The sequence below is a fragment of the Scyliorhinus torazame genome, chromosome 8 (assembly GCF_047496885.1).
Source record: "Scyliorhinus torazame isolate Kashiwa2021f chromosome 8, sScyTor2.1, whole genome shotgun sequence".
Lineage (NCBI taxonomy): Eukaryota > Metazoa > Chordata > Chondrichthyes > Carcharhiniformes > Scyliorhinidae > Scyliorhinus > Scyliorhinus torazame.
The window spans coordinates 180059777-180077978 of record NC_092714.1 but is presented as its reverse complement, the minus strand read 5'-3'; the positions used below and the strand labels follow the sequence as shown (position 1 = coordinate 180077978).

The following is an 18202-nucleotide window of genomic DNA, read 5'->3' as shown; positions in this document are numbered from 1 at the left end:
GTTAAAAGCAGGAAGGGCGGCACGGTGGTGCAGTGGTTAGCACTGCTGCCTCACGGCACTGAGGATCCAGGTTCGATCCCGGCCCCAGGACACTGTCCACGTGGAGTTTGCACATTCTCCCAGTGTCTGATTGGGTCTCACCCCCACAACCCAAAGATGTGCAGAGTACGTAGATTGGCCACGCTAAATTGTCCCTTAATTGGGAAAAAAAAGAATTGGTTACTTCGAATTAAAAAAGTTAAAAGCAGGAAAGAAAACGGGAGGAGGAAAAGAGACAACGGTGCACAGGAGTCAGTTTCAAGTTTTATTTATTACTATTGAACTAGCAACAAAATAACTATTAATAATTTCTTTTTACATCTGATTGGTTACCATTAAAATAAAAATGGATACTTTTCATAGTGATCTTGCATGTACTAATCTAAGATTTTATGAAAACTATTTAAATTTTCAGACTGCCAAATATTACTGGATTTAAAACATATTTTGTAGCTGTAGACAAGAACAATTAAGTTAATACTGAATGAACAAACAACACTGGTTATCAGCCAGAAGTGTAGTCAACATTCACCATAAAATTACTCGTTGTTCAAGTTAACAGTCCAATGCAATAATGGACAAATGCATTTTCCTTCACCATTTCTTTCTTCTCTGCTTCGATGAATGCAATATTGCAAAGTGAAGTTCCATATACTCTGTTTGGTCTCCAATACCTTGTCATTAAACTTGAGCAAGATCTCACAACTGTCAAAAGTTAGGATAAAATAAGTGTATTGGAAGGGATGTATATCACACCAGGTCCTGTCCTCAATGTGGAACTTGCCGGTGGCGGTCACGGAATAGAAATCAGGAGAAATTTGGCCGATTATCTCCTTTCGTGTGGCGTGCTATGGCTCAGTGCTCCTATCATAAATGAATAAACTCAACTCAGATCAGAAAATCAATAACGTCATCTCGTATACCCCAGTGATACTTTTCAAATTGTCACAATAGCCAACTTGTATTCACTTGGACTGAAACTGTCAACATTGCACTGAATGGTAGGCATTTTTGTATCCTGGGCCCACACCAATTAGGACCTGCACTGAGACTCCCAAAATCATTTAATGTGGGACCCTGACAGCCAGCAAACACTTACACCCCATCAGGTTGGAAGTACAGAAACAAGTTCAGAGCTCCATGTTCTCAGGTAACTATTATGCAAGTTTTAGATATGTAACATGCCCCGTTCCATGTTTCATGCTACAATACTAATATTTTGACACGGGTAAAATGTAATTGTGGAATCAATCGCTCTGCAAAACATACTGGAAGAAATTATAGGTCAGCTACTATATAGCTAAGATTTCAGTAATATGCAATTGTGGTGATGTGAAATTTTATATGTCCACTAAAATCGTAACATATACTTCGTTTGTCCAACTATCAATTTTGCACTCCCACACAAGTTATGTTGAGAGAGCCAATTTGTGCTTAACAGAAATGTAATGAAGTGCTACAGATAGTATGAAAGCAGAACATGAAGGTTTCAGATTTGATTACTACTTTCTAATTACATGATCCCAATCAGGATGGCAGGACAAAATTTATTTCCGCTGTGATACCTCCTGAGTGAATGTTCTGCCACATTCATCCTATGGCTTACACTTCAGGGCAGACACGCTGCTAAGATGTTGACTGATTAATCCTTTTGGAGTAAGAATCCATCAACTTTTAATTACTCGGTTATCTTAATGAAATCCGAAAGCAGAAGTACAAAACTTAGAAGTGGTTTAGTTTCAGTCAAAAATCTGAAATGAAAGGATGCTGGGAGTTCTAATCGGTGACTTTTTTTTTTTAAAAACACCAACAGCCATTTTAATGCTCCTTCTGAATGATAAAGACAAAGAGTTTGACGTCTGAGGCTAAAATGGCTTTAGTGAACCTATGACTACACAAGGCAGAGATAATACTTTTAAACTTTAAATTGTGGGACGTTGTTTGAAAACTCACAAACCGATGTTGAAGTTTCTCATGTTAGATAATGTCTATATTTACAGAATCCAAGAATAAAAGGTGAACAAAGGCAACTTGAGCTACAAACAATCTACAGGTGTGTAGAGGCCAGCAGAGTATTATTTTAGTAAATGGCACATTGTACTTTGGAATGAATTTCATTATCTCAGGACAAAGTTTGGAGCATGACAAACAGAGTGTACAGAGTAAGTTGAAAGAACTTCAATTCTTACAATACTTTCCATCTCCTTCTCAGTGTATTGTGACCAAGATTCATTCCCCACCTCATCATGCTTCAGCCACATTTTTCAATCAGTGCTGGATCTTCTATACCAAAACCTGGCTCTGAAGTCATCGCTGCAGGTCATGAAACCAGGATTGGTAGGAGAGTGGACAATGCAGCGAACAATATTGTTGTGACCAAGAGATAGGAGATTCTTGCGCTCAGCTGTACGCGAGTCCCAGCAGCAAAGGCTTATTGTCCTTTCATCAGGGAGAAGCACATAATCTTCAGTATGGTTGAAGACAGCCTGCGTGCGGTGCGTCTGTCTGCCACTCAATCCTGCTCCTAAATGGGAGGAAAAATACAAATAATAAGACTTGCCGAGACTTGTTGCTCCTTTGCTTTCATAAGTTATAAACACGAACTACAATAAAATATAAATATTCACCACCCCCACAACAGAATCCTTCGGTGTTTGGGTTGTCTAGTGGTGGGAAGCAACATAAGATCACGTTATACACAGACGATGTATTGCTATTGTGTTTAAACCAGACGTCTCTGTTCCTGTTATTATTGTGGGTAGGTTTGGCTTCTTCTCGGGTTATGAAACAAACTTTGTAAAGTCTGAGGCTATGCCTCTGCGGAGGCCTTCCCGTCTTGCTCCCTTCTCCTTTAGATGGTCCCCCTCAGGGTTTGTTTATTTGGGTACTGTTATTACCCCTTTATTTTGGCAGCTATGTACAGCAAACTCCTCCCACCATTCCCCCTTACCCGCGACTATAAAATGGGACTTACTTAGTTGGTCCTCCTTACCTGTCTTGTGGCTGGGTAGAATAGCACTGATTAAGATGAATGTGTTGCCTAGGTAGTTATATCCTTTACAGATGCTACCAATTTTCATAGAATAGAATCACTACAGTGCAGGAGGCCATTCAGCCCGTCAGGTCTCACCAACCCTCTCAAAGGCCCACAACCCACCCTATCCCTGTAACCCAATAACCCCACCTAACCTTTTGAACACTAAGGTACAATTTAGAATGACCAATCCACCTAACCTGCACATCTTTGCACTGGAGCACCCGGAGGAAACCCACGTAATCACGGGGAGAACATACAAACTTCACACAGAGTGTGACCCAATTGAACCCTGGTCCCTGGCGCTGTGATGCAGCAGTGCTAACCACTGTGCCACCATGCCACCCTAGCTCTCTGCTAAGGTCTTAAAGGAAATTAATGAGGTATTTAGCTCCTTGATATTGAATAAAAAGAGACCTCAACTTAAAATTGGCCAATTTAGTTTCCTAGCTCAAAGGGACGACTGGGGGGAACCCGAATATTATATATTTATATATTATGTATAATTTAGCCTTGCATCTCCGAATCATACGAGAATGGAAAACAGGGGCCAACACCTCTATTTGGCTTGATATTGAAGCTAGCCAGTCTGAATCCTCCTTACAAGCCCGGTTATCTCTTAGGCATTTTAGGACTGTGCCAAGCAAATGTGAGAATCCAATAATCATCAACACTCAAGAGCGCAGCGCAGTGAATTGTACGGTGGATTTAATTTGATGTCTGCTCTCTCTCCCATTCAGGGTTACGCAGATCTCCCACCAGGTCCTATAGACCATGGTTTTGATATTTGGAAGGATTGGGGCCTTATTAGGCTTGGAGACATGTTCGGGGTGCTTCCTTGTTAACATTTGAGCAACTGTGTCAACAATATGACATCCTGAGATACTCTTTTTTCAGGTATCTACAAAAAAAAATTTATTCTCAATAAGACATCTCTTCAACATGATGCTAGTGTCTCCCTGGGGAAAAAAATCTTATCTACAGAACCCAAGCCATTAACTAGGTTTTATGACACATTATAATGTTCTAGATCCTGTACCAATGTGCTACAGGCTATGCGGTCATGGGAAAAAGATCTTGCAGTGAATGTTGACAAGACACCTGGGGCACTATCTGGGAAAATGCCAATAGAATCTCAGTTTGTAATAGAACAAAGGAGACCTAACCTGCTACAGCAAGCTTAAGATACAGGACAGTCCCGCTATATCCTCACTGCTTCAAAAATGCAAACTGGTGAGAGGAGACTATACACATTGCTTTTGGTCCTGTGTCAACAATAAATCCTACTGGTAGGGCATTAAATTTAATAAATTTAGAGTACCCAATTTTTTTTTCCAATTAAGGGGCAATTTATTGTGGCCAATCCACCTAACCTGCACATCTTTGCGTTGTGGGGGGTGAAACCCACGCAGACACGGGGAAAACGTGCAAACTCCACACAGACAGTGACCCAGGGCCGGGATTCAAACCCAGTCCTCAGCGCCACTTCTAACCACTGCGCCATGTGCCACCCTTTGCCGTCAAGTCTTGGTATATTAGTATACCAACTCTGTACCACCTTGCCTCTCGCCTTTGCTTCGCCTGACTCAGGACCTTCTCCTTCACATGGAACTTCTGGAAGCAGATTATGACCACCCATGGTGGGTCATTTGCTTTCGGTTTGGTGTGGTCTGCTCTGCAAAGTAGAGTGACGGACAACTCGGGGAGGGTGGGGGGGGGGGGGGGGGTTTGTTTCGAAATAGGAGGCGGCAGAGGTGTTCGCGAAGGACGACAGACTGGGACTGAAATGAAAGATGAGACTGGGACTTAGGTTGAGGGGATGGGGACTGTGCTTTGCCTTTATCTCTTTTTTTCTCGGTTTCTTGTTTTGTATTTAATGGAGGGGTTGCATGATTTTTGTGTTTTTTGAATGGGGGAAGTGTAGTTTGTTTACAGATGTTTAAAAGTGTATTGGACTTTGGGTTTATGTCTTTCTTCTGGGGGCACGGCTTTGCACGGTTTTCAATATAAAAGAGAGGTGGGGGATTATTGGGGTATGGTGGGCCGGGTTACAGAGGTGGTGAATGGGAGGGAGGGCTCGGGCAGGAGCCGCCACACTCGCAAGCGAAGATTGGCTTGTGAACAGGTGTGTGATGGGGGGGGCGGCGGCCACGGTCATTGGAACCTGGTCGAACAGGTTTCAATGAGCCTGGGAGGTGTGAAAGGTGGGGGGGTTGGGATCGATACTGGGAGAGGTGTTTGCAAGAGGAAATGATGGGGAGATTCTGGGAGGGGGGAATCAACGGTAACAAAGGATGCGGCGAGTCAGGCCAGAGGGGCAAGGCCTAGGGTTATGACGATGGCGGATTGGAGGGGCAGGAGGGGTGAGACCCCCCAGTCAGAATAGTGACATGGAATGTAAGGGGGTAGGGAGACCAGTGAAGAGAGCGAGGGTTTTCGTATATCTGAAGAATTTAAAAGCCGATTGGTGATGCTGCAGGAGACCCATTTGAGGATGAAGGATCAGGTGATGCTTAGGAAGGGCTGGGCGAGTCAGGTGTTTCAATTGGGGTTTGACAGTAGGGCTCAGGAGGTAGTGGTATTGGTGAGCAAAAGGGTGACGTTTTAGATGGGGGAAGGTGGTGGCTGATCAGAATCATAGAATTTACAGTGCAGGAGGCGGTCATTCGGCCCATCGAGTCTGCACCAGCCCTTGGAAAGGGCACCCCAATTACACCCACACGTCCACCCTATCCCCATAACCCCACCTAACCTTTTCTTTGGACACTAAGAGCAATTTAGCATGGCCAATCCACCTAACCTGCAAATCTTTGGACTGTGGGAGGAAATCGGAACACCCGGAGGAAATCCATAGACACAGGGTGAATGTGCAGACTCCGCACAGACAGTGACCCAAGCTGGGAATCAAACCTGGGACCCTGGAGCTGTGAAGCAACTGTGCTACCGTTCTGCCCAGGGGGGGCAGATATGTGATGGTGACGGGTATGCTAGAGGGGAATTTGGTGGGGCCCTGGGTGCCAGCCCGGGTTTGGATACCCAAGGGTTGATTTTAGGGGCGGGGGCGGGGGGGGGGGGGGGGGGGGGGGGTGTACTGGGATGTAGTGCTGGAGCCGAATAGGGAATAGGTCCCAGCAATGCTCACTAACCCAGTCGAGGGGGGGGGGGGGGGGGAAGGAAAGGAGGAGAGAGGGAGAGAGAAAAAGATTATGGGGACAAAGAAGGACGTATGCTAGCCGGTCAGCTCCAGAGGGAGGCCGTGACAAGGAAGATAGTTCAGGTATGGGATAAGGCGGGGAAGTTGGTGGTGGCTCCGGAGCAGATTAATAATGTATTTGAGGAATCTTATAGGGACCTGTATATGTCAGAACCACTGGAGGAGGAGGGGGAGATGAGGGAATTTCTAGATGGGCTGGAGTGTTCGAGGCTGTGGGGAGCAAGGTCAGGGTTGGAGGAGCCGGTGGGGGAGCAGGAGGTGAAGGAGGCGAAGCCGGCTGGGTTTCCGGTCAAATTTTATAAGAAATTTAAGAATAGGTTGGCGCCGTTGATGGTGGGAATGTTTGAGGATACGATGGGTAGGGGTGTCATGCCGCAAACAATGGGCCAGGCTTCCATTTCATTGTTGTTAAAGAATGATAAGTAACTGGGGAAATGTAGGTCATATCGGCCCATATCTCTGCTGAATGTGGATGCCAAGATACTGGCAAAGGGTGTTAAGGGTGGAAGGAAATATGTCTCCCAAAGGTGATTGGGGAGGACCAAACGGGGTTCTTGAAAGGAAGACAGTTGTTCTTTCTCTGGCGGAGGGAAGGGAAACGGAGGTGTGGTGGCGTTGGATGCAGAGAAGACATTTGAAATGATAGAGTGGAGTTATTTGATGGTGGTACTGGTGTGATTTGGGATTGGGCCAAAGTTTGCGGCCTATAAGGAGCCAATGGCGTGTGCTGCGCACTAACAGCACAAATTCAGGATATTTTGCACTACACGGGGTACAAGGCAGGGATGTCTTATGTCCCCCTTTCTGTTTGCTTTGGCTATGAGCTTGGGGTTGTGAAAGGGGATTGGCGGGAGGGGGGGGGGGGGGGGGGGGGGGGGGGTGAAACATAGGGTGTCCCTATATGTCGATAATCTGCTGAATCAGAAACGAGCACAATGGTGGGGAGCATAATGGGGTTGCGCCAGAGATTGGGGTATAAGCTAAATTTAGGGAAAAGCGAGGATATTGTGGTCTCCTGCCTGGAGTGGAAGCGGTGGTGGGGGGCTGCCAGTCTGCTTGGCAGCAACTCAGTTTAGAATTTTGGGGGTGCAGGTGGCCTGGGATTGGGCAGGGTTTTGGAAGTTTAATTTCACTAGTTTTATGGTTAGGATGAAGGCCGATTTGCTGAGGTGGGCCAATCGCCCTCGGTCGTTGGCAGGCCAGGTGCAGGCAGTTAAAATGAATGTTTTGCGAATCCAGTTTTTGTTCCAATGAATTCTGGTCTTTTTTGTCCAATTCTTTCTTTATGCAGGTGCAAGAGGTTTTCCCGACCTTCCTACGCCCGAAGCTGGAAAGGTTTTGGAGGATGGTGTTTAGTACAATCTCAGGGGTTTTACATGTGGATGTGGAGTCCGATTCCCCTGGAAGCCATATTTGGGGTGTCGGACCGGCCCCAATCTGCTCGGGTGCAGGTGTCTTAGCCTTCGTCTCGCTGATCGCTCGTAGGCAGGTCTTGTTGGGGAGGAGGTCAGCTTCTCTACCCTGCATAGCGGCATGGCGGGGGGAATCTGCTGGAGTTTTTGTTTTTGATCAAAACCATTTTGACTTTGATCATACTATGATTTTCCAAGTGTAAGGCTTTCTTAACAGTCTTGAGAGTGCAAAAGAGATTTACCAGAATGGTTCCGGGGATGGGGAATTTTAGTTCGAGAAGCTTTGCTGGCTTTCCTTGGAGCAAAAGAGTTTGGGGGAGATTTGATAGAGGTGTATAATATTATGACAGGATTGGATATGGCATGCAAGGAAAATCTATTCCCATTAACTAAGAGTACAAGAACTAGAGGGACACAGATTTTGGGTTTTGGACAGTGGGGATGTGAAGAAGAACTGTGCTGTAAATGACTATGATATTCATAATATCTTATTAAAACATATATGACTCTGAAGGTGTTCTTCAGAGGGAATCTGGAACTAAAGGGCAGAGTTTCAAAATAAGGGGACTACCATTTATGACTGAGTTCAGGGGGATTTCTTCTGTCAGAGGGTTGTTAGTGTTTGGAACTCTCTCTCCTAGAGAACAATGGCGTCTGGGTCATAGAATATATTCAAGGCTGAGTTAGATTTTTAATCAACGAGAGAGTAAAGGGCATAAGTGACAGGGAGGAAAGTAGAGTATGGCCACATCAGATCAACCGTGATTTTATTGACTGGTGGAGCAGATTCAAGGGACCAAACTGCCAACTCCTGCTCCGATTTCTTATGTTCTGTTCTTAAGCTGTTCCAGCCTCAAATAAATCCCAATCAAAAATTCAGCATGTTGTGTTATGTACTTTGGGATAACACAGGCTGCAACTGGATGCAGCTTTAACCAAAAGATACTCCAGACCTTGAAGTTAGTTCAATCTGATTTATTGAGCCAGTAGCACAGTTCTCTAGGAGTTTGATTCTCTGCTAACCGAAGTGTGGTTACGCTGTCTCACTGAACCAGACTAGCTCTTAGCCACCTGCTGGAGGTGTGATACTGTACATACACCCTGACTTACTCTGTAGATGTTCATCAGTGGAAAAAGGCAGAATGTGAGTGCCTCGTGCCTTTTAGAGTGAGATACACCCCCCCCCCCCCAAACCCCCGAGTGCCCAGCCTGCTCATTGGTCATGTCCTGTTCTCGGTGTTCATTAGCTGCCTGTCTGTATATCATTATCTGCATGTCGGCATATCTTGACATCTCCCCCTTTTTAAAAAATGTTTTGTTGGTACATGGGAACGTACTTGCATGTGGTGGCATATATTACCATATTTACAAGCAGTGGCATTTGTGAAGACAGCTGTCTAATGTGAGAAAACAGAACATAGCAAACAAAACAAATGTTCATAAGTCCAGTCTCTGGGGCTTGCGTCTGATCCTTGTCGACTGCCGGAGAGGTGGTGGTGGGGACGACGGCGCCTTGACAGGTGGGATGGAAGCCTGACTGGTGGGCTCGTAGTTCGAGGTATCAGGAGGTGGCAAAACAACGGACGGAAACGGAGTAGAATGCGGTTGCAGGCAGGCAACTTTGCGCAGTGCCCGTCTGTTTCGTCGCACAACAGAACCATCAGCCATACGTACAACATACGAGCGGGGCGCAGCCTGTCGAACAACAACAGCTGGAGCAGACCAGCCACCATCTGGTATCTTGATCCTGACAGTGTCTGTCGTGGATAACACTGGCAAATCGGTGGCATGAGCATCATAGCCCTGCTTTTACTGGTTTCGGAACTGCTGCACCTTCTGCAGCACTGGGAGGTGATCCAGGTTGGGTAAGTGTATTGCTGGAAGTGTCGTCCGCAGGTCCCTGTTCAGGAGTTGAGCCGGCGACATGCCAGTGGACAGTGGGGTCGCCCTGTACGTAAGCAGCGCAAGGTCGATGTCAGAAGCAGAATCCGCGGCCTTGCAGATGAGCTGTTTCACAATGTGCACCCCTTTTTCAACCTTCCCATTGGACTGCGGATAGTGTGGGCTGGAAGTGACATGTTTGAAATGGTATGACTTGACAAACATTGACCACTCGTGCCTGTTGAAGCACGGGCCATTGTCACTCATGACAGCAAGTGAGATGCTATGCATGGCGAACGTCTCCCTACAGGCCTCAATGACAGTCCGAGATGTGAGGTCTGAGAGCTTCACGACTTCAGGGTAATTGGAGAAATGAAACACGTAGTCACGACCATTCGCACAAAGAGGTCAATGCCAACCTTGGACCACGGGGAGGTCTCGATTTCATGCTGCTGGAGTGTCTCCTTGCTCTGCGCTGGCTGGAAGCGTTGACAGGTTGCACAGTTGTGGACCATGTTCGAGATGTCCTGGCTGGTTTAGCACAGGGCTAAAGAGCTGGCTTTTATAGCAGACCAAGGCAGGCCAGCAGCATGGTTCAATTCCCGTACCAGCCTCCACGAATAGGTACCGGAATGTGGCGACTAGGGGCTTTTCACAGTAACTTCATTTGAAGCCTACTTGTGACAATAAGCGATTTTCATTTCATTTCATTTCTAATACAGGGCCAGTAGACAGCCTGCCTCGCTCTGCGTCTGCACTTCTCAACGCCCAGGTGTCCCTCATGGGTTTGGCGGAGCACCAAGCTCTGGAGACTAAGTGAAATGACAATCCGGTCCAGCTTGAGGAGGATACCATCAATCACCGTCTGGTCGTCCTTTACATTGTAAAATTTAGGGCACTGCCCTTTCTGCCAGCCATTGGCGAGGTGGTGCATGACACGCTGCAAGAGGGGGTCTTTGGCTGTCTCCTCGCGGATATGAACCATCTTCTCATCAGATGCCGGGAGGGTGCTAGCACACAGCTGCACCTGTGATTCAATCTGCTGGATGATTTCCAGCAGTTCACTAGGCAATGTGATGGAGCGGGACAATGCATCAGCGATGATGAGCTCCTTGCCAGGCGTGTACACCAAGTCAAAGTCGTACCTTCTGAGTTTGAGGAGGATGCGCTGCAACCGAGGCGTCATGTCGTTCAGGTCCTTGTGGATGATGTGGACCAGAGGCCTATGATCCGTCTCGACAGTGAATGTCGGCAGGCCGTAGACATAGTTGTGAAACCTGAGAATGCCAGTGAGAAGACCCGGGCATTCCTTCTTTATTTGCGCATACTTTGTTTCGGTGGGCGTCATGGCCTTCGATGCGTAGGCTACCGGTGCCCAGGATGAAGTGTCATCGCGTTGAAGCAGCACCGCACCGATGTCATCCTGGCTCGCATCTGTCGAGATCTTCGTCTTCCTGTCTGGGTCGAAAAATGCCAAGACGGGTGCAGTGGTGAGCTTGGATTTCAGCTCCAACCACTCTGCCTGATGTGCTGCCTTCCACTCAAAGGCAGTGAACTTTTTCACCAGGTTTCGTAGGGCCGAAGTGTGTGAGGCCAGGTTTGGGATGAACTTGCCCAGAAAATTGACCATGCCCAGGAAGCGCAACACCGCCTTCTTGTCTTCAGGGACTTCATGGCTTTGATGGCCTTGACCTTGTCTGTGTCCGGACGCACACCCTGCTGAGAGATCTGGTCACCTAGGAACTTGTGTCGACATGCCAAAGCAACATTTGGACCTGTTCAGCTTCAGGCCATTGGCATGGACACGGCGGAATGGAGACAGGAAACATGTTCTTCAGGGGTCATGGACCATATGACGATGTCGTCCACATACACACGAACCCCTTCAATGCCCTCCATCATCTGCTCCATGATGTCATGGAAGATCTCCGATGCAGAGACAATGCCAAACGACATGCGATTATAGCAGTATCTGGCAAACGGTGTGTCGAAGGTGCAGAGCCTTCTGCTGGACTCATCCAGCTGGATTTGCCAAAATCCATGTGACCGTAAGTCCATGTGACGCATCTAACTTGGTGAAAAAACGTGCATGTGCCATCTCACTGGTGAGTTCCTCCTGCTTCGGGATGGGGTAGTGTTCACGTATTATATTCTTATTGAGATCCTTGGGATCAATGCAGATGTGCAGGTCTCCTGAAGGCTTTCTAACACATACCATCAAGCTGACCCAGTCAGTCGGTTCGGTTACCTTGGAAATGATGCCTTGTTGCTGAAGATCCTTGGGCTGTGCCTTCAGGCACTCCCTCAGCGGAGCCGGGACCCAACGTGGTGCATGGACCACTGACTTGGCATCAGGTCGTAGCAGAATCTTGTATCGATATGGCAACGTGCCCATCCCGTCGAACACATCCGGATACTGAGCGAGGATGTCGTCAATGCCGGCCTGAAGATCCACATTGGAAGATGTTGTTGTGTAAACGCACTGCACGAGGATCAGCTGCTTGCAGGCATGCGCGCCAAGTAGGGATGCCCTGTCTGGCTTGACAATTTCAAAACGTAACCGTGCATGGGTGCTCCGGTTGGAGACAAGTAGATGGCAGGATCCCAGTGCCGTGATGGCATGTCCGTTGGGAGTGCAGGAGCCTGCAGGAAAGACCTTGGAGGGCTTCTTGATGCGTTTGAAATCTGCCTGTGAGGAGGTTGGCAGAAGCACCTGTGTCCAACTTAAACTGGATGGAGCAGTGGTTGACCTGCATCACCGCACGCCATTAGCCTGCAGAATCCACAGCGAGGATGGATTGAGTTTATGATGAGTTGGATGTGGCATATTCACATTTGGTAATGATGCCCACACAGTAGGCAGAGTCCAGGCATTCTTCCTCTGGATCCGCTGTGCTGCCAGGATCAGAATCCTGTAATCGTTGTTGCACACTCTGAACGCGCCGTCGTCGGAATTGGGATCTGACTGGTGATGCAGACCTGCACAAGGCTGCATAGCGTCCAGGCTTCCCAGTTTAAACATCGCCTGCCTCTTGCAGGGCAGTGTTTCTTTAAGTGGGCATTGCCGCAGTTTGAGCACGTCATGACATCAGCGTCCTGACGCTCCGCGCGTCGTCGCACATGCGCAGTGCGGGTGTCGGCTGCTTCGTTAACCCGTTCGCATCGCGCATGCGTGGGGCCCCGGGAAAAGCGCGCAAAATGGCTGCTTTCATCAATGCTGAGGCGCTGCATCCGCGAGATGGTCTGCGCACACTCTGCCTCGTGGGAGGCAAGTTTCTCATTTTCAGCCGATTTGTACTGGGCATCGTGATTTTTGGCGTGCTCATGCACTGCATGTTTCAATCGCGACTGGCAGGGTCATATGCTTGATTTTCAGTAGCTGCTCCCTCAGAGGATCAGAGTGGACTCCAAAAACGATTTGGTCTCTGATCATGGAGTCAGCAATATCACCAAAGTTGCAGGACAGCGCTAGCAGGCGGAGGTTAGTTAAGAAGGAGTTGAAAGATTCATCTTTACCTTGTAGACGTTGTTTGAATATGTAGCGCTCGAAGATTTCATTGGTGTCCACTTCATAGTGACTGTCAAACTTTTCCAGGATGGTCTGAAACGGTGTCTTGTCCTGGCCTTCGGAGAAGTGAAAAGAACTGACGAGTTTGATGGCTTGATCACCCGCTGTTGAGAGGAGAAGCACGATCTTCCTTGCATCAGACGCACCCACAAGGTCTGAAGCTTCGATGTACAGCAGAAACTTTTGCTTGAATGTCCGCCAGGTGGCACTGAGATTGCAGGAGGTCCTGAGCTGGTGAGGAGCCTGAATCTTCTCCATGGCGCCGGGATACATTCGCTGGTCGTCACGGAACGGACTGAGATAAGCCACCCTGATTTAGCAGTCTCCTGGTAGCATGTTGTGTTCTGTACTCTGGGATAACACAGGCTGCAACTGGATGCAGCTTTAACCAAAAGATACTCCAGACCTTAGTTAGTTCAATCTGATTTATTGAACCAGTAGCAGTTAGCACAGCTCTCTAGGAGTTTGACTCTCTGCTAACCTAAATGTGGTTACTCCGTCTGACTGAACCAGACTAGCTCTTAGCCATGTGCTGGAGGTGTGATACTGTACATACACCCTGACTCACTCTGTAGATGTTCATCAGTGGAAAGAGGTGGCGTGTGAGTGCCTCGTGTCTTTTACAGTGAGATACCACCCAGAGTGTCCTGTCCGATCATTGGTCATGTCCTGTTCTCTGTGTTCATTAGCTGCCTGTCTATCATTATCTGCATATCATGACACAGCACACGGAAAACGTGAATTATTTGGGCATAATGATGAAGTGTTACATATAACTTCCTTTCTTTTCTTGTCCACCAAAACTTTTCTACCTTTGGTTTCTCCAGTTCTTCAATGTGGAACTGAGAACAGGAAAGATCCAAGTTAAATTCCTGTTCTGTGATGAATTATCTAATCTGAGCAAAGATAAATGGAGGTTTTATTATGAAAGGAAAATTGGGCAGGGTTTCCATTCCTGACAGCTACCCAGGGACTGCTGTTGATCTATTACTCTCAATGTCGGTTGAGAGCAGGGTCAGCTTTAATTGCAATTTCTTTTGGCCCTTTCTAAAATCTCTATGGGCTTTCAGCACTCTTATCAAAATTTGTCTATGAAGCAGTGTCTGATGTGGCAGTTCCAGAGCCACATACAACCCCTCGGATCCTACCAATCCATTGCTTGAAGCCCAGAAAAGTCAATATTTGAGCTTGTACTTATTCACTCGATTGCTTGGTTTGAATTTCACAGGCCTGAAGATTTTGAGATGGCTGTTTTTAGGAATTATCCATCAATGGAGCAAAAGTCTTAAGTCACACCACCAGAATTAGCAACATCTTAAAGTGAGTAAATGGATTTAAAATAATATATGCTCCCCAAGACTCTCCATGGTGCAAAGATGTGTGGCGTACCAAAATAAAAGCTCAGACATTCCTGGACTAAGTAACATATTGGAGGAACTTCAGTGTCCATGGAACAAACACTTAGTATGAATGAGCACATTTGAGAGAGGACAGGGGCAAACTGGACACAAAAATTTACTTTTTTAATCATTTGGCGAATTCTGAAAAATCATATTTTATAACATTATCAAAAATTCACAAAGGATATGAAAAAAAGGTTTACTGGGTTACTGGGTGGGACTATAGAAAAGAATTTGAAAACATTTCTAATCCAATGTTAACAATTCTAATTCAATGCTTCCTGATTCACAATGTAGGTTTGGCTCAGTACATTTCTCCACTATGTATTAAGCCGTATGGAACAGACTCTGTTTCAGTCTGCACTGATTGAGTTCATCACAATTAGTGCCAGCAGCTACAATTAAGGAGCTTCAATTAACCTCAGTGACCTTGACTAGGAATGACAAAATCAGCTAATGAACCCGACTTCTGATCCAGTGACCCCGCCGCAAAGCGAGTATGTCTGAGCATTGGCTGAGAACAGGCTTAGTTCTGATGCTCATATTTAAATTGTCTACCAGAGCTCTATGCTAAGGCTTTTAGGTGAAAAATTATAATCTAGGCAAGGTATCAGGGTGTGCTTGGTGCCTGGGAATATAGCCCAGCAAACTATAAACACTTTCAGAAAAGAGAAAGCAGAGGATGGATATAAAGACAAGGGGGAAGGTAAATGCTCAATTGAAATCTTTTTGAGGCTCAGTTTATGATGATAATAACAATTATGTTTATTTAGGTTCAATTTGGATTTCAAATATCTTGCACTTTTACCATACAAATGGAGCACAAACATTGCCTATTATGAACTTCATTACCACATTACACTTGTTTGCTCATATTCTGTTCCATTCCATTGTTGTATCACATTGTATAGTTTTGAGGTAAGTCCACTAGAAACTAGGTGTTAGGTTCTGCATCACTGGTGGGCAGGTTGGTTTACAGAGTATCAAAAGTCACATTAATTTGAGTTTAAACTCAGGAATTCAAAACTGCCTAGAATTAGATTTCATAGAATTCTTACCGTGCAGAAGAAGGCCTTCAGCCCATCAAGTCTGCACCCAAACTCCCACCTAACCTGCACATCTTTGAACACTTAAGGGACAATTTAGCACGGTCAATCCACCTAACATGCACATCTTTGGACTGTGGGAGGAAACTGGGTCACCCTGAGAAAACCCACAGACACAGGGGAAATGTGCAAAATCCAGTCACCCAGGGCCAGAATTGAATACGGGTCCCCGGGGCTAACCACTGTGCCGCCTATAAAGATGCAAGACATGTTCTGTGCAACTGTGGGCACATCACAGTCTGCAAAAGTATGACTTCATTTTGAAATAATTTATAAATTTCACTTATAATTTCAGAAATGTACAATCTATCAGCAATTCAAAAAGAGTTTTCTCATTATTGGAAAGCTCAATGTCAGCTTTAAGCATGGAATTGTATAAGCATAAGGCTACTTACTGGCTTTCAGTGTTGACGGAAAAGTAGATGGAACTGGATAGCATTTAGCTGAAAAAACCCTTGAATTCCAATCACGCTCCCTTTTATATAGTATAGCTGATGAAAGGCTTTTTTGTTTTCAAAAAAAGTAATGGATGGAATTTCAAAGTGCATTTCTTAAAATGTTGGTAAAATTGGTTTCCCACATAACAAAACCTGCATCTGAAGATTAGCCATGGTAAATCAAAGCAAGGACTTGTATTTGCATAGTACCTTTCTTAAATTAAGTCATTTTTAAGTGTAGTCACTATCGTAATGTAGTGAAATGCAGAAACCAAGTTTACATACAAACTCCCACAAACTTCAATGGAATGCATGACTCGATAAATAACAGTGATGGAAACAGGTGAAGGGATAATTGATTAGCTAACTGGAAGCTCTTTCCAAATAGTGCAATGAGATCTTCTACGTCCACCGAGAGGGCAGACTTCGTGTTGGTTTAAGTGGAAGGCAATTCCTCGAACGGTGCAGCAATTGAGTGTCAGCCTGGATTATGTTTCTCCAGAGTGGGACATGAACCTGTGATTCAATAACTGAGACAAATACTTGCAATTTGCTTATTAAACAATGCCAGTATACAGCTTTGAAGCTTCAGACACCTTCAAAGGACACAAATGTCTTGCATTAAAATCAAAACAATGTTTCATATAACCATAATGTTCCTGCACATCAGCTCATCGAAAACCGTAATATCTATATCCTATTCCACACCACACCAATTAACATAATGCTCACCCGGTCACTTCTGCCTCTCTGACCTATAGTAGTTCAGTTCCCCCAAAATTTATTTTTGTTAAATTCACCCTTTTTCATTCATGACCATTTTCACCTTTGCAAACCATGAGCCCTACAGCTTGCTGAATTCCTTACTCCTCGAACACCAATCCTTGTGCATCCTTCCATTCTTTTGCTCCAATGGTAGCTGAGCATACAGCTGTTCCTCCTGAAACCTTTCTGCCTCGACGCTCCCCTCACCTTCCTTCTTTAATACTTATCTTTTTTAAACCAGCTGTTACAAATATTTAATGATGTGGAGATGCCGGCGTTGGACTGGGGTGAGCACAGTACGAAGTCTTACAACACCAGGTTAAAGTCCAACAGGTTTGTTTCGATGTCACTAGCTTTCGGAGCGCTGCTCCTTCCTCACCTGAGGAAGGAGCAGCGCTCCGAAAGCTAGTGACATCGAAACAAACCTGTTGGACTTTAACCTGGTGTTGTAAGACTTCGTACAAATATTTAACACACACCCTTCTTTGGTTCAATGCCAATTTTCCTTATTCTTCTTTTTTAACTACATTAAAGGCATTATAAAAATGCAAGTTGTTATAGTAACAACTGCATATAGTCAGACTATATAAACTAAAAATACATAGTATTTTCTCAGATTGTTGTTTATTCCCCTACATCAACCTGAAATTTCCCCAAAGATGGAAGGGGATCACCTACAGCTCACTCATGCTATTGTGTACTCTCTTTACACTTATACCACTGAACTAATTTCCCTTTTTGTTAAATTGTACTTTTTTAAAACTCATTTCCTTCCCCTTTTTCCCTTCCCCATTTGTCATCATTTCCTTCCTTTTTATTATTGCCAATTTTTTGATCATTTTATTCCTTCCCACATGCATCACTTGGACTGCCACTTTCCATTATAATCTTGGCAGATTCTTGACCACCTAGAACATTTCAGGGTTCCTTGGAAAGGTATAAACTAAATATTGACCCAAGTTGCAGTTGTGCACAAGCAGGCTTCCTCAAATTCCTAGCACCTGCCGGTTTCCAGTGAGGGGAAACTGAAACATTTACAGAAGCTACCTATACAGCTTCCCCATCAGCAATTGCCAAAAGAAAACTTTAGTTTATTGTCGTCAACCAAGATCTGCACAGTAGTATTGATCAGTTAACCAAAGTAAATACTGAGTAAAACAAAGCTAAGGTACTCCTATAGACACTTCATTGACAAAAAGGTTTATGCTTATTTGTCACTAAAGTTAAACCTTGAATTGGCCGATTTTCTGCCTTCCTCAAAGGCAATGATTATTTTGTGATAAGATTTATAGGGGATTGGTATGCCTCTAATACTTCTGAATTCTTTGTGACATTTTAATTGTATC

General features: G+C 45.4%; 1 protein-coding gene across 6 annotated transcripts in view; it reads right to left on the bottom strand.

Annotated features, from left to right (window-relative positions):
* Window positions 1–291: 291 nt before the first annotated feature.
* cstf1 (cleavage stimulation factor, 3' pre-RNA, subunit 1) overlaps window positions 292–18202 on the bottom strand; it is a 50978-nt gene continuing 33067 nt past the window's right edge. For all 6 annotated transcript variants that reach the window (XM_072514597.1, XM_072514594.1, XM_072514598.1 and 3 more), the window contains exon 6: window positions 292–2563. In XM_072514597.1, the coding sequence (XP_072370698.1) occupies window positions 2304–2563 (260 nt within the window). In that variant the 3' untranslated portion in view covers window positions 292–2303. The remainder of the gene's footprint in view (window positions 2564–18202) is intronic.